Source organism: Bemisia tabaci, chromosome 8 (genome assembly GCF_918797505.1).
Source record: "Bemisia tabaci chromosome 8, PGI_BMITA_v3".
Classification (NCBI taxonomy): Eukaryota; Metazoa; Arthropoda; class Insecta; order Hemiptera; family Aleyrodidae; genus Bemisia; species Bemisia tabaci.
In genome coordinates, this window is record NC_092800.1 from 4,086,173 (window position 1) to 4,099,295 (window position 13,123).

At 36.3% G+C, this 13,123-nt stretch overlaps 1 protein-coding gene and 1 pseudogene across 1 annotated transcript; one reads left to right on the forward strand and one right to left on the reverse strand.

Annotated features, from left to right (window-relative positions):
- Positions 1-188: 188 nt before the first annotated feature.
- On the forward strand, positions 189-8,934 carry LOC109037952 (NSFL1 cofactor p47). Its single transcript, XM_019052829.2, has 7 exons — positions 189-494; positions 1,607-1,788; positions 2,436-2,603; positions 3,571-3,671; positions 4,480-4,630; positions 6,164-6,301; positions 7,075-8,934. The coding sequence occupies exons 1-7, from the start codon at positions 393-395 to the stop codon at positions 7,409-7,411; spliced, it is 1,179 nt and encodes a 392-aa protein (XP_018908374.2). The 5' UTR covers positions 189-392; the 3' UTR covers positions 7,412-8,934.
- A 3,516-nt stretch (positions 8,935-12,450) lies between these two features.
- Positions 12,451-13,123, reverse strand: part of LOC109036053 (cytoplasmic FMR1-interacting protein-like) — a 36,712-nt pseudogene continuing 36,039 nt past the window's right edge.

A 13,123-nucleotide genomic window follows, 5' to 3' on the forward strand; every position in this document is an offset into this window, starting at 1 on the left:
AATATTCTGCTTCAAGTTTAATTTAAAGTATCATCTAATTAAATTTTTCATTAAATAGTAAATATGTCCATCTAAAAAATTTTAGATATTGAATGACAAATTTTTTTTAGTCTACAAACCTGATTATTCATTTTGTTTTCAGTCCACCAACTCGACAAGGAACGGTGACTGATAATAGAAAAAGAAGAAGAAGAAGTAGCAGATTTTTCCATTTTCCGAATCATGCATTTTTGATTCATGAAGAAAGAGTTTGCCCCTTTATTGTGAAGTTTTTGCGTCTTTTACGTTCACCGTTAACTTTCGTGTCCAGGGATTCTTCATACGTCAAAATCTTATCCTTGTTGGTTATCAGTTTTCATTTTATCAAGAAGAGCAGGACGCAGAATTCAGCGATGTCGAACCACGATGAACTCATTTCACAATTCGCAAACATTGCAAGTGTTGAGACAGAGCGGGCCAAATTTTACTTGGAGGCTGCTGACTGGAAACTTGAAGTAAGCATAATTCTCTGTTCATTTCCAATTTTACTATTGGGATTTCTAAATGATCATTTCAAAAGCATGAGGCATATTCGGGTTTCCAAATCGGTGACACACTGTTTACTTCCCTGCGTGGCTCTTAACTTTGCGAAAAGGACCCTACAGACTGTAGTAGAGATGCGTGTCCTGTTTGATTTCCAATTTTTTAATGCATTAAACTCGTCTATGGATGCTTATCTAAAGTTATCATCGCACCAACTCTCAAGGAGGCACCGTTTTGCATAATCCTTGGTTGAAGCATCGATAATTCCTTGCATTAATGAAGGTAATGCGGCGATGCAGAGTTTAAGTGATCCCTTATTTCAGTACTGGAGTGCACTGTGTAAACAATACAAATAAAAGAAACCCAGCAAGTTTCGGCACATGGTGATGAGCATCCGAGAAGCAGTCTTAGCTTGGATTCTGCACGCCTTACTTTTCATCTTCCAAATCAGTTTCTTTCTCCCTCCCACTCTACTGTCCTTACCAGAGAGACACGTTTTAATTTCAGTTGCTCTGTCCTGGAAATTATCGAGATGTCAATGGCAGCTTATGCCAAAACGGTAGCTTGTAGAAAGTTCGCACAAAGATGACTTTTGATCAGCATCCATAGACAAGTGTAATGCAATCAAATAATTGGAAATTGATAATAGTACACATCCCCACAAGAGGTTTGCAGGATCCTTTCTGATTGAATATTTCCTATCGTCTGCAATATTCACTGAATGTAGTGTGGTTTTTAGATGATCTTCGCTGCTGTAGATATTGATACAGTGTTTTTATTGCCTGTTCTGAAGTGGATGAATACATAATGCATCTAACTTGCAGACTGATCATAGACTTTTTTCTCTTACTGACCAATAAGAGCTATATTGGCCAGGTTTGGTTAAGATTCAGGGTAACTTTTTATCGGTTTGTATCTTGCAAATGTGAGAAAAACAACTCTCAACAGGATGGTGTAAAAACTGATGTGCCGGACATTTCAGTCACTTTTTCCGTTCCAGCCTGCTATCATCAGGGTGCCTGGTAATACCCTGCTTTGTATGTTGACATGTACATTCTGTTTAACATGTTTTTCTATCCCACAGGTTGCCCTTGCCAGCTTTTACGAGAACTGCGGGTCTGATTCCCCAGATATCGTCGAAGTAGAAAATGACGCTTCGTCAGACTCTGCTTCAGCTCCTCCTCCAGTTCCAGCCAAGGCATCCTCTGACCCAGCTCCGTCTTCTTCTGCCGCAGAGCCCAAGAAAAAACCCAAACCCAGCTCCAGGTAAATTTCTTTCAATTGGTTTCAGTTCAGAAGTTAGGTATTTTTTTTTTTTTTTTTTTTTTACAGACTTTGAGTAAAAAAAATAAGATTTCTACTTCCTGATCTTTCAATTTTCCCATTTTTGAATTGCCTGCTACTGAGTGTCAAATCTAAAACTCAGAAGTAATAAGAACTACTCAGTACTTTGGGGACTTAGTGTGATGTGCTGCTGACTCACTTGTTAACGCACATGAAGTGAATGTGAAAAAAGTTAGGAAAAATTTCAATTTTCTCTGGAAAAGTCAAAGAATCATTTTCCAAAATCCATTAGATTTTCTTGAGTTTGACTGAAGTTCATGGAATTTTTAATACAAGCAGTAAAAGTGTATGTCCATGATGAATCAATTTTAAAAAAAACTCAGCATTTTCACTATAATTTTTTTATTAAAACTTTAAAAAAAAATGTATAGTGAAAGTGGTGAGTTTTTTTACAAAATGTATTTATCATTTCTATTGAAGTAGTCGCATTTATTTTTACAGCATGTTTATTCACTGACCGTATCACAGTCATTTGCGGTTGTGGGCAGTCCTGTTTTGATACAACTTTTATTCAAACTAACCATCAATCTGTAGGTATGTGTTACTAATGTGTATCTCTATTTTTGCAGCAGTAGAATAGCCACCCTTGCGAGTTTCAAAGATAAAGAAGAAAATTCTGATGAAGATGAAGGCCAAGCATTTTATGCTGGTGGCTCAGAGCATTCAGGACAACAGGTCATTGGCCCTGGCAAAAAGAAGAAGGATTTTGTTTATGAAATGTTCAAGTCAGTTCAAGAGTAAGTGTGAAAAACTATTTTCTTTCATTATTTTCCGTATTTTTTGCAGGAGAAATTTTTTACTTTCGGTGTGAAAGTTGATCTGAAGGATGTCATGTAGGAAGGAGTCCCATAAATGGCTCGCGTCAAGGATTGAAGGAGAGGATTTAAAGGTGTCAATTGCCTGAGGATCTGTAGGAGGATAAGGGGCAATGGAGAATTTGCACGCAATTTTTTTATTGCTTCATCTGAAAGTGCCTAATGAGCTGAGTTCGCAGTATTTTTCATAATTTTTTTCTGACATGGGAAATTGGAGAAAAATTGATTTAAAAGTGAGAAAATGTGCCGCCTTGTGACGTCATCTGGCGGCATTTCCCATTTAAACACATGTATTTTAGCAGAATCGGTTATTTTGTCATATCTCCTCTAATAATTGCTCAATTTATGAATCAAGGGTATCTTCGTGTTCAGTTCACTCAGAGGATTCCACTTAAACAGGAAATTCATCAAATTTCAGACCCTTGCAAATTCTCCATTGCGGTTATGTGTTGCAAATCGCGAAGCTATGCTGTAGAAGCGGTTGTATATGATTTTTCATAAGTCACTTATAAATGTTCCATTGCAGATTTTGCTCCTTTTCAGAAAGTGACACCCCTCACTAAGTGACTGCTTGGCCATGACAATTATGATCAACAAATGATAATGTTAAAAATGCTGGATCGTAGTGAACAGTCAGCGTTTTGGAACTCTCTGAATCCCTGAAGCCCACACAGGCGGGTTCCGTGTTGTGTTCATGAACTTGAGTTGTCTGATTGAACACACTGTCCAATTCTCACAGCTGAACACTATTTATATATGAATAGTATGAGTTAAGTTTGAATAAAGCAAGTATAAATAAGTAAGCTACATGAATTAAAGTTTCATCACATGTATTAGACAAGTGAACGAAAATATGTCTTGTGTCTTAATTCTATATTTTTTTTGACAGGCAAGGAGCAGAAATAGTCGATGCAAGCAATCCAGTTAGCCGGAGCTCTGCATTTGAAGGAACTGGATATCGCCTGGGCGCAACGAGCAACGATACTGAAGGTAAAGAGCTGGAAAGGAGGAAAGCATTTTGCGAGGTGGAGAAATGCGATCAAAGTATCTCCTTCTGGAAAAGATACTGTTTAAAAAGTGTTCTCCATAAAACCTTTTGGTTCCGTCTTTCTTCTTATAAACCATAAACTGAGATAAAGCTTCTTATAAACCATAATCTATTGAATGATATAAGTCAACACTGTTTGGTACCAATTAACTTTACAAACCAATATTTATGATTTTAGGGATGCAGTATTGCTGTTTTGTGAATATCCCTTACAAATATTAAGGAGGTGCCAGAATTGAAAACACAAATGAAGCTGAAAGTCAAATAGTAGAAAGGTTCCCTCAGATCAAAATGCGATTTAATTTAGCTTTTTAGATGTTTTTATTTGCTGTTTTGTTTTTTTTTTTTTTTATCGCAACAATTGATCACAACCTTTCAATTGTTTCTAAATGCTAACATATTGATTCTTTAACATACCTCCAAATAATCTGGATGTTTTACCAATCTAGAAACACCCCGTCCACCTTGAGATATGATAGTATCCATGTCTGTTCTAAAGAAATATGTTAATGTTCTTATAAGTTTAAACAAGGTCGCAAGTACACGTTTAATTTTGTATACAGCTTTTAAAAAATGTACACGCTATTTTTACCAGAATGGATCTGACTAAAAACAGTCATTACTAGCAGCATGGTTTGCCAAACTCTGTGGATCAGTTATCATTATTTAGTCTAAAATTTCTCTTTTTATGTTCCTTGATAAAGATTCATAATTATTCCACCGGTAAATTTTTTATTTTAACTTTTTCAGTCGTCAATTCAAGTAGCTCCACAAGTCGGCAATCATCAGCTGTTGCGATCACTTTAAAACTGTGGAGAGAAGGATTCAGCATTGATGATGGTCCAATTCGAGAATACACAAATCCAGAAAATCAGGACTTTCTGGACGCTATCAAAAGAGGGTAAGTGTTTCTGTCCTGATGATTTTGTTACGTTTCTCAAAGATTCCTCAACTTAAACTGCTGCCCATGATCAAGAGCAATACCACCCATTCAATCGAATGAAACAAATGAAAATTGAATGCAATGTGAATGTTCATGAATGAATTGATCATGTACGCACTCTTAAGGCATGCCAGAGGCCAACAAACGTTTTTTTTTAAATCGTGGAATTAGTAGGCAAAACATCACTTGGACGTCATTCTACCAAACCGACCTATGTGGAGGTGAGAAATATGGGGTGTGCTCGTCGAAGCTGCATAAGAAGCAATGTAAAAGTGGGCGTGATTCCTTTTGAAGAATTGGAAAAGCGGGATTTTACATTCTATCAAACAGACCTATGTGCCAACTGAATTCGAGATTCATGAGCCACGGGCATGGCAAGAGAGCGTTGTGAACAGGGCTCATGAGTTAAAGCGCCCCAACGACGATCTCCCCGTCGCGCCTCCCGTTGATCATTGACGCTGACGTCACTGGCGCTTTATTATTCTCATTCACTCTTATGGTCAGAGAACTAACGAGCACACCTCATATTTCTCACTTGCACATAGGTCTGTTTGATAGAAATACGTCCACTTGTCACTTCTCTCATTTATAGTGAAGTAGAGGCTATGGATCTAAGATTTTGTTGGGGAAAGAGAGCAAAGATTTTTGTCTCTCAATTAAAATTTCATTTGGTTTTGTACGCACTTTTTGAGGTTGAATCCTTCGTTTTTGTGTAATGTGGGTACACTATGTCCATTTTGAGCTTTAGCTCATCTTCAGATTGCATGTCAGTTATAAAAAACTAAAAAAACAAGAAAACTGAACAGTATGAATACTTCCGGTCACTAATTATCAACAAGGACTAAAATTACGAATATACTGGACTGGATGTACTCCATTTACACTAAGAAGACCCAAACACAGTGATAACCAAGTACATCCAGTCTGGTAATATTCAGAATTTTAATACTTCTTAGTAATTAGTGATCGGAAATATGCTGCCGTGCTAAGGAAAAACGCTGTATGAGGGTTCAGACGTTACCAAGTTTCCTTCAATAAAAACCGAAATTACTGGGAAAATTGTGGATATTGTTTTCTCAAAATTTCCAGACAATTTTGTACTAATTTAATCTAAAATATCTGAAAATTTCAAGGGAAAATATGCATGAATTTTGTCAAAATGACGTGTTTTATCTGGGGAAATTTGGCAACTCCCGAATGTTCATACGACGTTTTTCCTTAGCATAGCAGTATGCATACCGTACAGTTTTCTTGTTTTTTTAGTGTTTTATAATTGACGTGCATTTATTCGTAAGAATACCTACACCTAAATATGAACTAAAGCTCAAAATGGCCATTTTGTAACCACCAAACACAGAAACAAAGGATCGGACCTCAAAAAGTGTGTACAAACCAAATTGTGGCAGCCAACCAAGTGAAAAAACCCTTCAACTGACAAAATTTCATTCTATTTTGCATTCTCATTTGCTTTGTTGTTTTGCTTTTTTTCAGAGAAGTACCTCAGGAACTAGTGCGAAATGCTCGAGGTGGAGAGTTCCATCTCAACATGGAGGATCATAGATTTGAAGATTATGTGGCTCCAAAACCTAAAGTTAAAGCCTTTGCCGGAGAAGGTCATGTTCTTGGAAAGTAAGTGTAATCATATGCTTTTAGTTGACTTGACTTGTCCACTTTATTGGTTTAATAACCTGGTTGCCTTTCTCACCCATATTTCTATTCAGCCTATTTGATTTATGTCTGCTTTTTAACTTCGTGTAGGTAATCACTAAAATTCTCATCCAAGTTTTCCATCTAAAAATTTCCTTGCACTTTCTTATTGTCATGCATTAGACAAAAAAAAAAAAAAAAAAAAAAAAACCTACGTCGTTCAGATTCCTGTGATCATGATTTGTAAAAGTAGAATTTGTACTAAACAGGAGTTCTATGCATCAAATTTAAGGCAGCATGTAAAAAGTGCTGAAGTTCAAAAAAGTCCAAATTCTCAATGTTCAGAAACTTACTTTGTAGGTTCTACAGAAGAGTCCTCTTAAAGGTAAAATGCAAACTCTTTATCTCTGAGAAAAGAAGGTTCTTGGAACGGGTAAAATTAAAAAACTCACAAAAATAATTACATAACAACAGGTCTGAAATCAAAGCTGAATTCTGATCGCTCAATTGTGTACTGCGAACTGCTGTACAGGCAACATTTTGAACTTGTCCAAAAAAATTGGTTGCTCAGAACCAAGGTCAATATTTTATTTGAATTTTTTGTAAATTTTTAATTTGTTTCCATCCGGTTTCCCACTTTTTCTAAGTACACAGACTTCCAGTTTCAACCTTGCTTTCCCAGTTAGGTAGTTTTTTTTGTCATTTCTCACTATTTTGTGCATATGAATTCTAAATAATCTTTTTTTTTCTTTCAGTCCCTCTCCTGCTGTTGTTGGCACCACCAAAGTATTGGACGAGAAAGATAGAATAGCAAATGAAAATCAGGCAAAGCAGACTATACCAGTTGATGAGTCGAGCCCGACAACATCAATCCAAATCCGTTTGGCGGACGGAACAAGGCTTGTCGCTCGACTGAATCATTCGCATACTGTAGGGGATGTTAGGAGATATATTACGGTAGCGCGACCTCACTATGAAATCCAGAACTTTACTCTTATGACTACGTTCCCAAGCAAAGAACTGAGTGATCCATCTCAAACAATAGCCGAAGCAGGAATTTTAAATGCCTCTCTCCTGCAAAGACTCACGTAGTGTCTCCTAATTTCTATCAGATTTCAATTTGTTTTTATTGCACTATTTTTCAACCATTTTTCAAATTTTTTAGAATGTTTCTAATTTCAGTAACAGTCATCCAGTGAACCACCCATGGTTTGTTTGTATCCATATCCTTTATTTTCAATGATTTTAAGTTGTTCAGTTTCATGGGTTTTAAGCTTGTACTACGTTTCCTTGTTGATCACATTCTGTTAAAACTTGAATGAAAATACTTTTTCCTGTCTCTTCGTAGTCATGGAATATTCTTGTTCAGTGTGCATTAAATTTTTTCCTTTAGGCCCTGAACTTGATAACGTCCTTGATCCCTGTGGGACTTTTTATTTGATGCTTTTTTTGGAGTAAGAAGATTCTTTGAATTTTAATATTTTTTTCTTTCTTTTTTTCTATTTTTATTGAGAACCAGGTGATATGAAAATGTTAAAGTCTTTCTAAAACCTTTCTTTGACAGTAAATTTAAAATTTCAAATGAGTATTTGTAAAACTTTCCTTTTTACTTTTCTAAGCATTGCTCTAATTGATCCTTACATTAGGATTTTTGGAGTTTGTAACGAAGATTTCATTTTGCTCAATCAGAAGAGAAAGCAGACTAAGAACAAGAATAGCTATAGATATTAAAAGTTTTATTCATCAGGAATTTTGGCACCTTTTGGGAAGAGTTATTATCTTTTTTTGTCAATATCTTGCTGAAAACAAACCAGCAGAGGTCCTCATTAGTATTTAAAATTTTTAAAATTTACACTCAAGTCTGTTTGTTAAGTCTCTCTTAAATCGTACTTTTTCAGTATGTCCCAAACTTTTTAATTAATAAGGCTTAGGAGGGACAAATGTTTCTAGTTCAAAATGTAGCTAGTTTCTGCATATCTTACCCAGTTTGTTTGCCATTTTCACGCAGATATCTGAAGTGATAACTTTCATTGAGCTGAACCGTTTCTAAAACAACATTCAGCTAAGATTTTTTTTTATTTTTATAAATGTCGAATGAAGACTTAAAACTGGACACAACGCTGTATGAATGTGCAAGAGCTGTCACCTACTCTTGATGAGCCAAAAATCTGGAATATAAAGCCAGTTCTTTCTATTTTCCCCCCCTAAAATTCTTGCCTGTATTTACTATCCAAATTCCTCGTTTGGTTCCAATCTCTAAAATGCTGTGAACGTAGCCAATACTTTTGTACTTCTGAGAAGTTTCATCGCAGACTTCTAAACTAGGAGTTTCTCATGCCATCTTGGGTCTTATTAGCTTGTTAGTCAATGAAAGGTCGATCGAATCTTTCAAAAGCTAATGAATATTGCAGGGAATGTGGCAAAATGTCAGGTCAGAAGCAGTTATATTTCGCTGTCTGTGCCTTTATTTGTGTTATTTTTTTTTTATTTTGGTATTTTTTGAATTAATTTTCTACTCGATTGTAATTAATTTATTCCGATTTATTTTTTGTTTTTATTGATTCATTGGTATTTATTTGGATCACTAAAACTGAATAAAGTAATTGAAAACTGAAGCGGTTGTGAAATTCTTATTTTCCCAATCATCGTACCTCAAGAGTTTTCGATTCTCGACGGTGTAAGTCGGCAATCACATAACTTGTTTGCGGTGTCTGAAAATCTCCGACTCTATAATATTTTTCTAAAGGAGAACAAATTGACATCATTTCTTGAAGTTTTTGCAGAATTTTCTTCACATAGAGAAGAAAAATCACCTCAGTTTCAAAGAATTGTTGTGGAGTAGTTTTCCGTTTAAAAATAAAGAATGATAGAAAGTCTGCGATGTTGCAAACCGAGTTATGTGATTGCCGACTTACACTGTCGTTCTGTCACTGGAAAGAGGGAAAATTTTTAATTTGAGAACTGTCCTGGACTGTCCTTGAATTATGTGCTTAACCTTTCGGTGCGACATGCAGAGGTACTTATTTTCATTATCGTCACTCAGTGCGTGGGAGGGGGAGAGCTGTGAGAGAGAATACTGCTCTTTTAGGCGACAACCTATAAGTGATTTGATTTCTTGTCAATAAAATCAAGAAACTTCAAATTTTCTATTCAGCTGTAATACCTCATATGACTGCATCTTACTTACATTCCTGTAATTTCTGAAGCGACCTAATTAATTTAATATCCTTTTTTAAGCACCTTTGAGAATTTAATTGGGGCAGTTAAGTACCTACCCATTTATGTTAGGAAAGATTTCCAAAAACAGCTGCTTGACAGTCGAGATTTAGGCAAAATTTTCAGATCTAGAAGAGACTTCATCATTACCAAAATTAGATTTAATGCAGCTTATATAGTTTTATATAGAATTCCATTTTTATCAAAATTGTATACAAAAGAAATCATCTCAGTAATGATAACCATTAGATTAAAGTGGGACCCCTCGCTCCCCTGCCGCGCCGCTGATTTAAATTTCGTGCTGATATGTGACTTTTTGAAGTCATCATGCCACGTAAATGTAAATGTGTTATTTTTTAGCAGGGTGAATGTGTCGAACTAATAATGAAAGACTGAGGAAGGAACACTACTGCGCAGCCTGTAGACCAGCGCGTGCCTCTCATATACGCTACTAGGAGCCCAGTAGTGCCTCATGCGGTGTTGCCATATCGCCTCAAGCCACACTATTTATACATATAATGGGGAGAGAGATCCTGTTGATTCATGGGAATAATTGAGAAAGAAATCAACACATCAAACTTCATAAAAATTGGTAGGAGACCCTCTTACAATATGCGGAACAAGTAACTATGGTCCTTTTTCCCAGTTCTATTTCCAAAGAGAGCTCACCGACCACTTGAGGGCGACTCGACGATTCGTATCATGAGGAGAGAAAATTTTTTTGAATCATCCGCAACTGCTCATGTTAACAATCATCTGTTTGTTCCTGCACTAAGATGCCCCCATCTTTTCAAGCACAGCGTTTCGATAGCATGTAAGTAGAAAACCTCTTTTCATTCCTCAGACTTTTTCTCTACTCTCTAAACTGCAAGAAACAAAATTACAGAATACTCTCCTGTTCAAAAACTACAAGTCTAACAAGGAAACAAGCCACAAATATTACTGTAATTACTGTTAATTATTCCGCGTACTGACAGTTCTAACGATTCTTCATTAAATCAATTGAAGACTCAATAGAAGTGTTGAGCAAAGACCATACCAGGTGCCTGCTGTAAATAACTATTGGAATGCATCTCCGCATTCAGCATTCTGCATTCCCCTTACAATTGTTGGCAACACCTTTGCAGGAATAAAACCCATTTTTCAGGATCCTAGTTAACTTTTTACAAACGCATTTTGGCGCATTCAATTTTGGTATGTCAACTTTTGTAGGCGCCACAGTGGCCCAGTCCTGTAATTTTTGAGTTTGCCTGTAGATGGCAGAGCACTGTCTTCACTTGGAAAATACAATGATTTTTTTTCTAAGGAAAGTATCTTATGTGTTCACAGAAGCTGGATAGTTGGCGAACTGTAGATGATCCTGCAATCATGATATGTGTATTTAAAGCTTCAATGTTGTGTGTTAAACTTGTCTACCTCTAGTGATGCTCAACGTTGTTTTATATAATGATCAGTTTCTGTCACATCACTTATCATGAGTGTGTCACCATTGCCTTCATAGTAATATTTGAATGTGTTGTAAAATGAATAAAATATTGCTCAAATCTTGCCTTTTGTTACTCAGTTTTGTTTCCCCATAGCTAATAATATCATTCCATGTCCATATGAACCGTAAAAAATGATCATTCAAATTTATCCTGAAAGTCATGAGTGACTTTAACCATTCAAAAGTGCAAACTAGGAAAAAGAGAATAAGTCATAATATGCTACAGCACAAGTTCTATCTCTTAATGCACAAACTAACTATGTTTTCAATTCCATTTAATTCACTAGATAGCAATAATTGATCTACTGGGACAGATCTCATTTTCAAAGTTAGAGAGGGCATGTACAATTTCTTTTGAAATTTTCAATAATGCAACATTCGGTCTGGTTCTCTCAAAATATCACTCTGTAAATATCGCCTGCCTAATTTCTTGAATGTGGAAGTCATGGATGAAATGGATGCCTGAATTTCGCATTTAAGGCTCAAAATTAAGGGTACCAATGAAGATCCGAGCTCAGCAGTAATCAGTTCGTCTGAACCATTTGACTAAATTCAATGTAAATCTTTGTTGAGAAAACTCAAATTTACAAAATGTCAACTGTTGACTCCCATATTTAGCTGCTAAATTCATCATGTGAGGCAGGCATATCAGTGTAAGTAAATTGAGTTGGGCCAGAATCACACGCTAAATTTGGCAGCTGAATATGGAAGTCAACAGTCATTGCTCAAAAGCTGAAATTTCGCAAGTTCGACTTATTTCCATCCAGATGTGTATCGAATCTATTTGAGTAAATCCGACATTATCCGATGGTCGCTGAGAATCGTTGCTGAATTTAGTGCGACACGCAAAATTCAGGCATTGGACTGATGACTTCTACATTCAAGCCACATTCAGCTTGTGATTGCGGCATCAGATAAGAAAGGAATCAAATTTTAACTAAAATTTTGCAGAATGAACAATCACGACAATGATCCATTGCATTATTTGCATGTTTTTTTATCCACATTTTGGAGAGAATGTTGAAGAATGCAAGCAAAGCTGCACAAACACTTAAAATTTTGACCGAGAGCAAGCGCTCATTGTGCAAATCAACCATGTAAGTCAGCAATCACATAACTCGGTTTGCGACATCACAAACTTCCTGTCATACTTTATTTTTTAACTGGAAAACTACTCACCAGCAATTTTTTAAAACTACCGTGATTTTTCTCTGTGCGAAGAAAATTTTGCGAAAACTTCAAGGAATGGTGTCAATTTGTCCTCCTAAAAGAAAATAACATAAAGGTGGAGATTTTCAGACACCGCAAACAAGATATGTGATTGCGGACTTGCGCTGTCGAAATGTTGTTTTGTGGGTAGGTAAGATAGGTACTTCAACTTTGCAGCATGATTTTTATAGCAGAAGAATAAATAGTCACCAAAGAGGAGTTCAGCTCTCCATACAAGATTATTATTGACAAAACTTTACTGATTACATTAATCTGATAAATCACAAATTCCTTTCAGCATGGGAATTTAGAGGTTATGCACGGTCTGTGACTGCAAGTTCTCCGGTCGATAGTAGTGTGCATACGCAGCAAGGGAGGGGTGAATCAGTGGAGGGAAGCAGCGGACATGTTCGACTGAGGCACTATCGTGTTCACTTGATTTCAGGCACTTGTTTAACGTTGCGAATATCTGAGAATTCAGCACCTGGAACCTGCAGATTTGGTCCACCATCCGTTTGAGGTTCTGAAACAAGAAATTAACAACACTCAGAAAACCTAGCTCAGGAAACAGATGGATGCTTTAGATAATTAAGGATTTTAGGTGTATTCACTCCAGATCAATTAATCTTTCTTGGACAAGATTTGTCTTTTATTTGGGCAAATCCTGATTCTTTTAATGTTTCCACTGCATGCAGTTGTGTACTAGAATGCCTGCTCAGCAAGGTTGCTAGATTGTGAGAAAAGATATGGACGTTTGACATTCAGTTAAATGTAGAAATGCACTGAAATTTCAGCACTATCTGGCAACAATGCTGTTCAGACCGTGAATCTCGGCAGGTGTCTTGATCGGTCACTCATAATTATATCTGCAATGGGACAGATATTTTTCTGTT

Coding starts and splice junctions, on each gene's coding strand:
- LOC109037952 (XM_019052829.2), top strand. CDS start 393: ATGTCGAACCACGATGAACTCATTTCACAATTCGCAAACATTGCAAGT. Junction 1,789..2,435: donor AAACCCAAACCCAGCTCCAG/GTAAATTTCTTT, acceptor CTATTTTTGCAG/CAGTAGAATAGCCACCCTTG. Junction 4,631..6,163: donor CTGGACGCTATCAAAAGAGG/GTAAGTGTTTCT, acceptor GCTTTTTTTCAG/AGAAGTACCTCAGGAACTAG.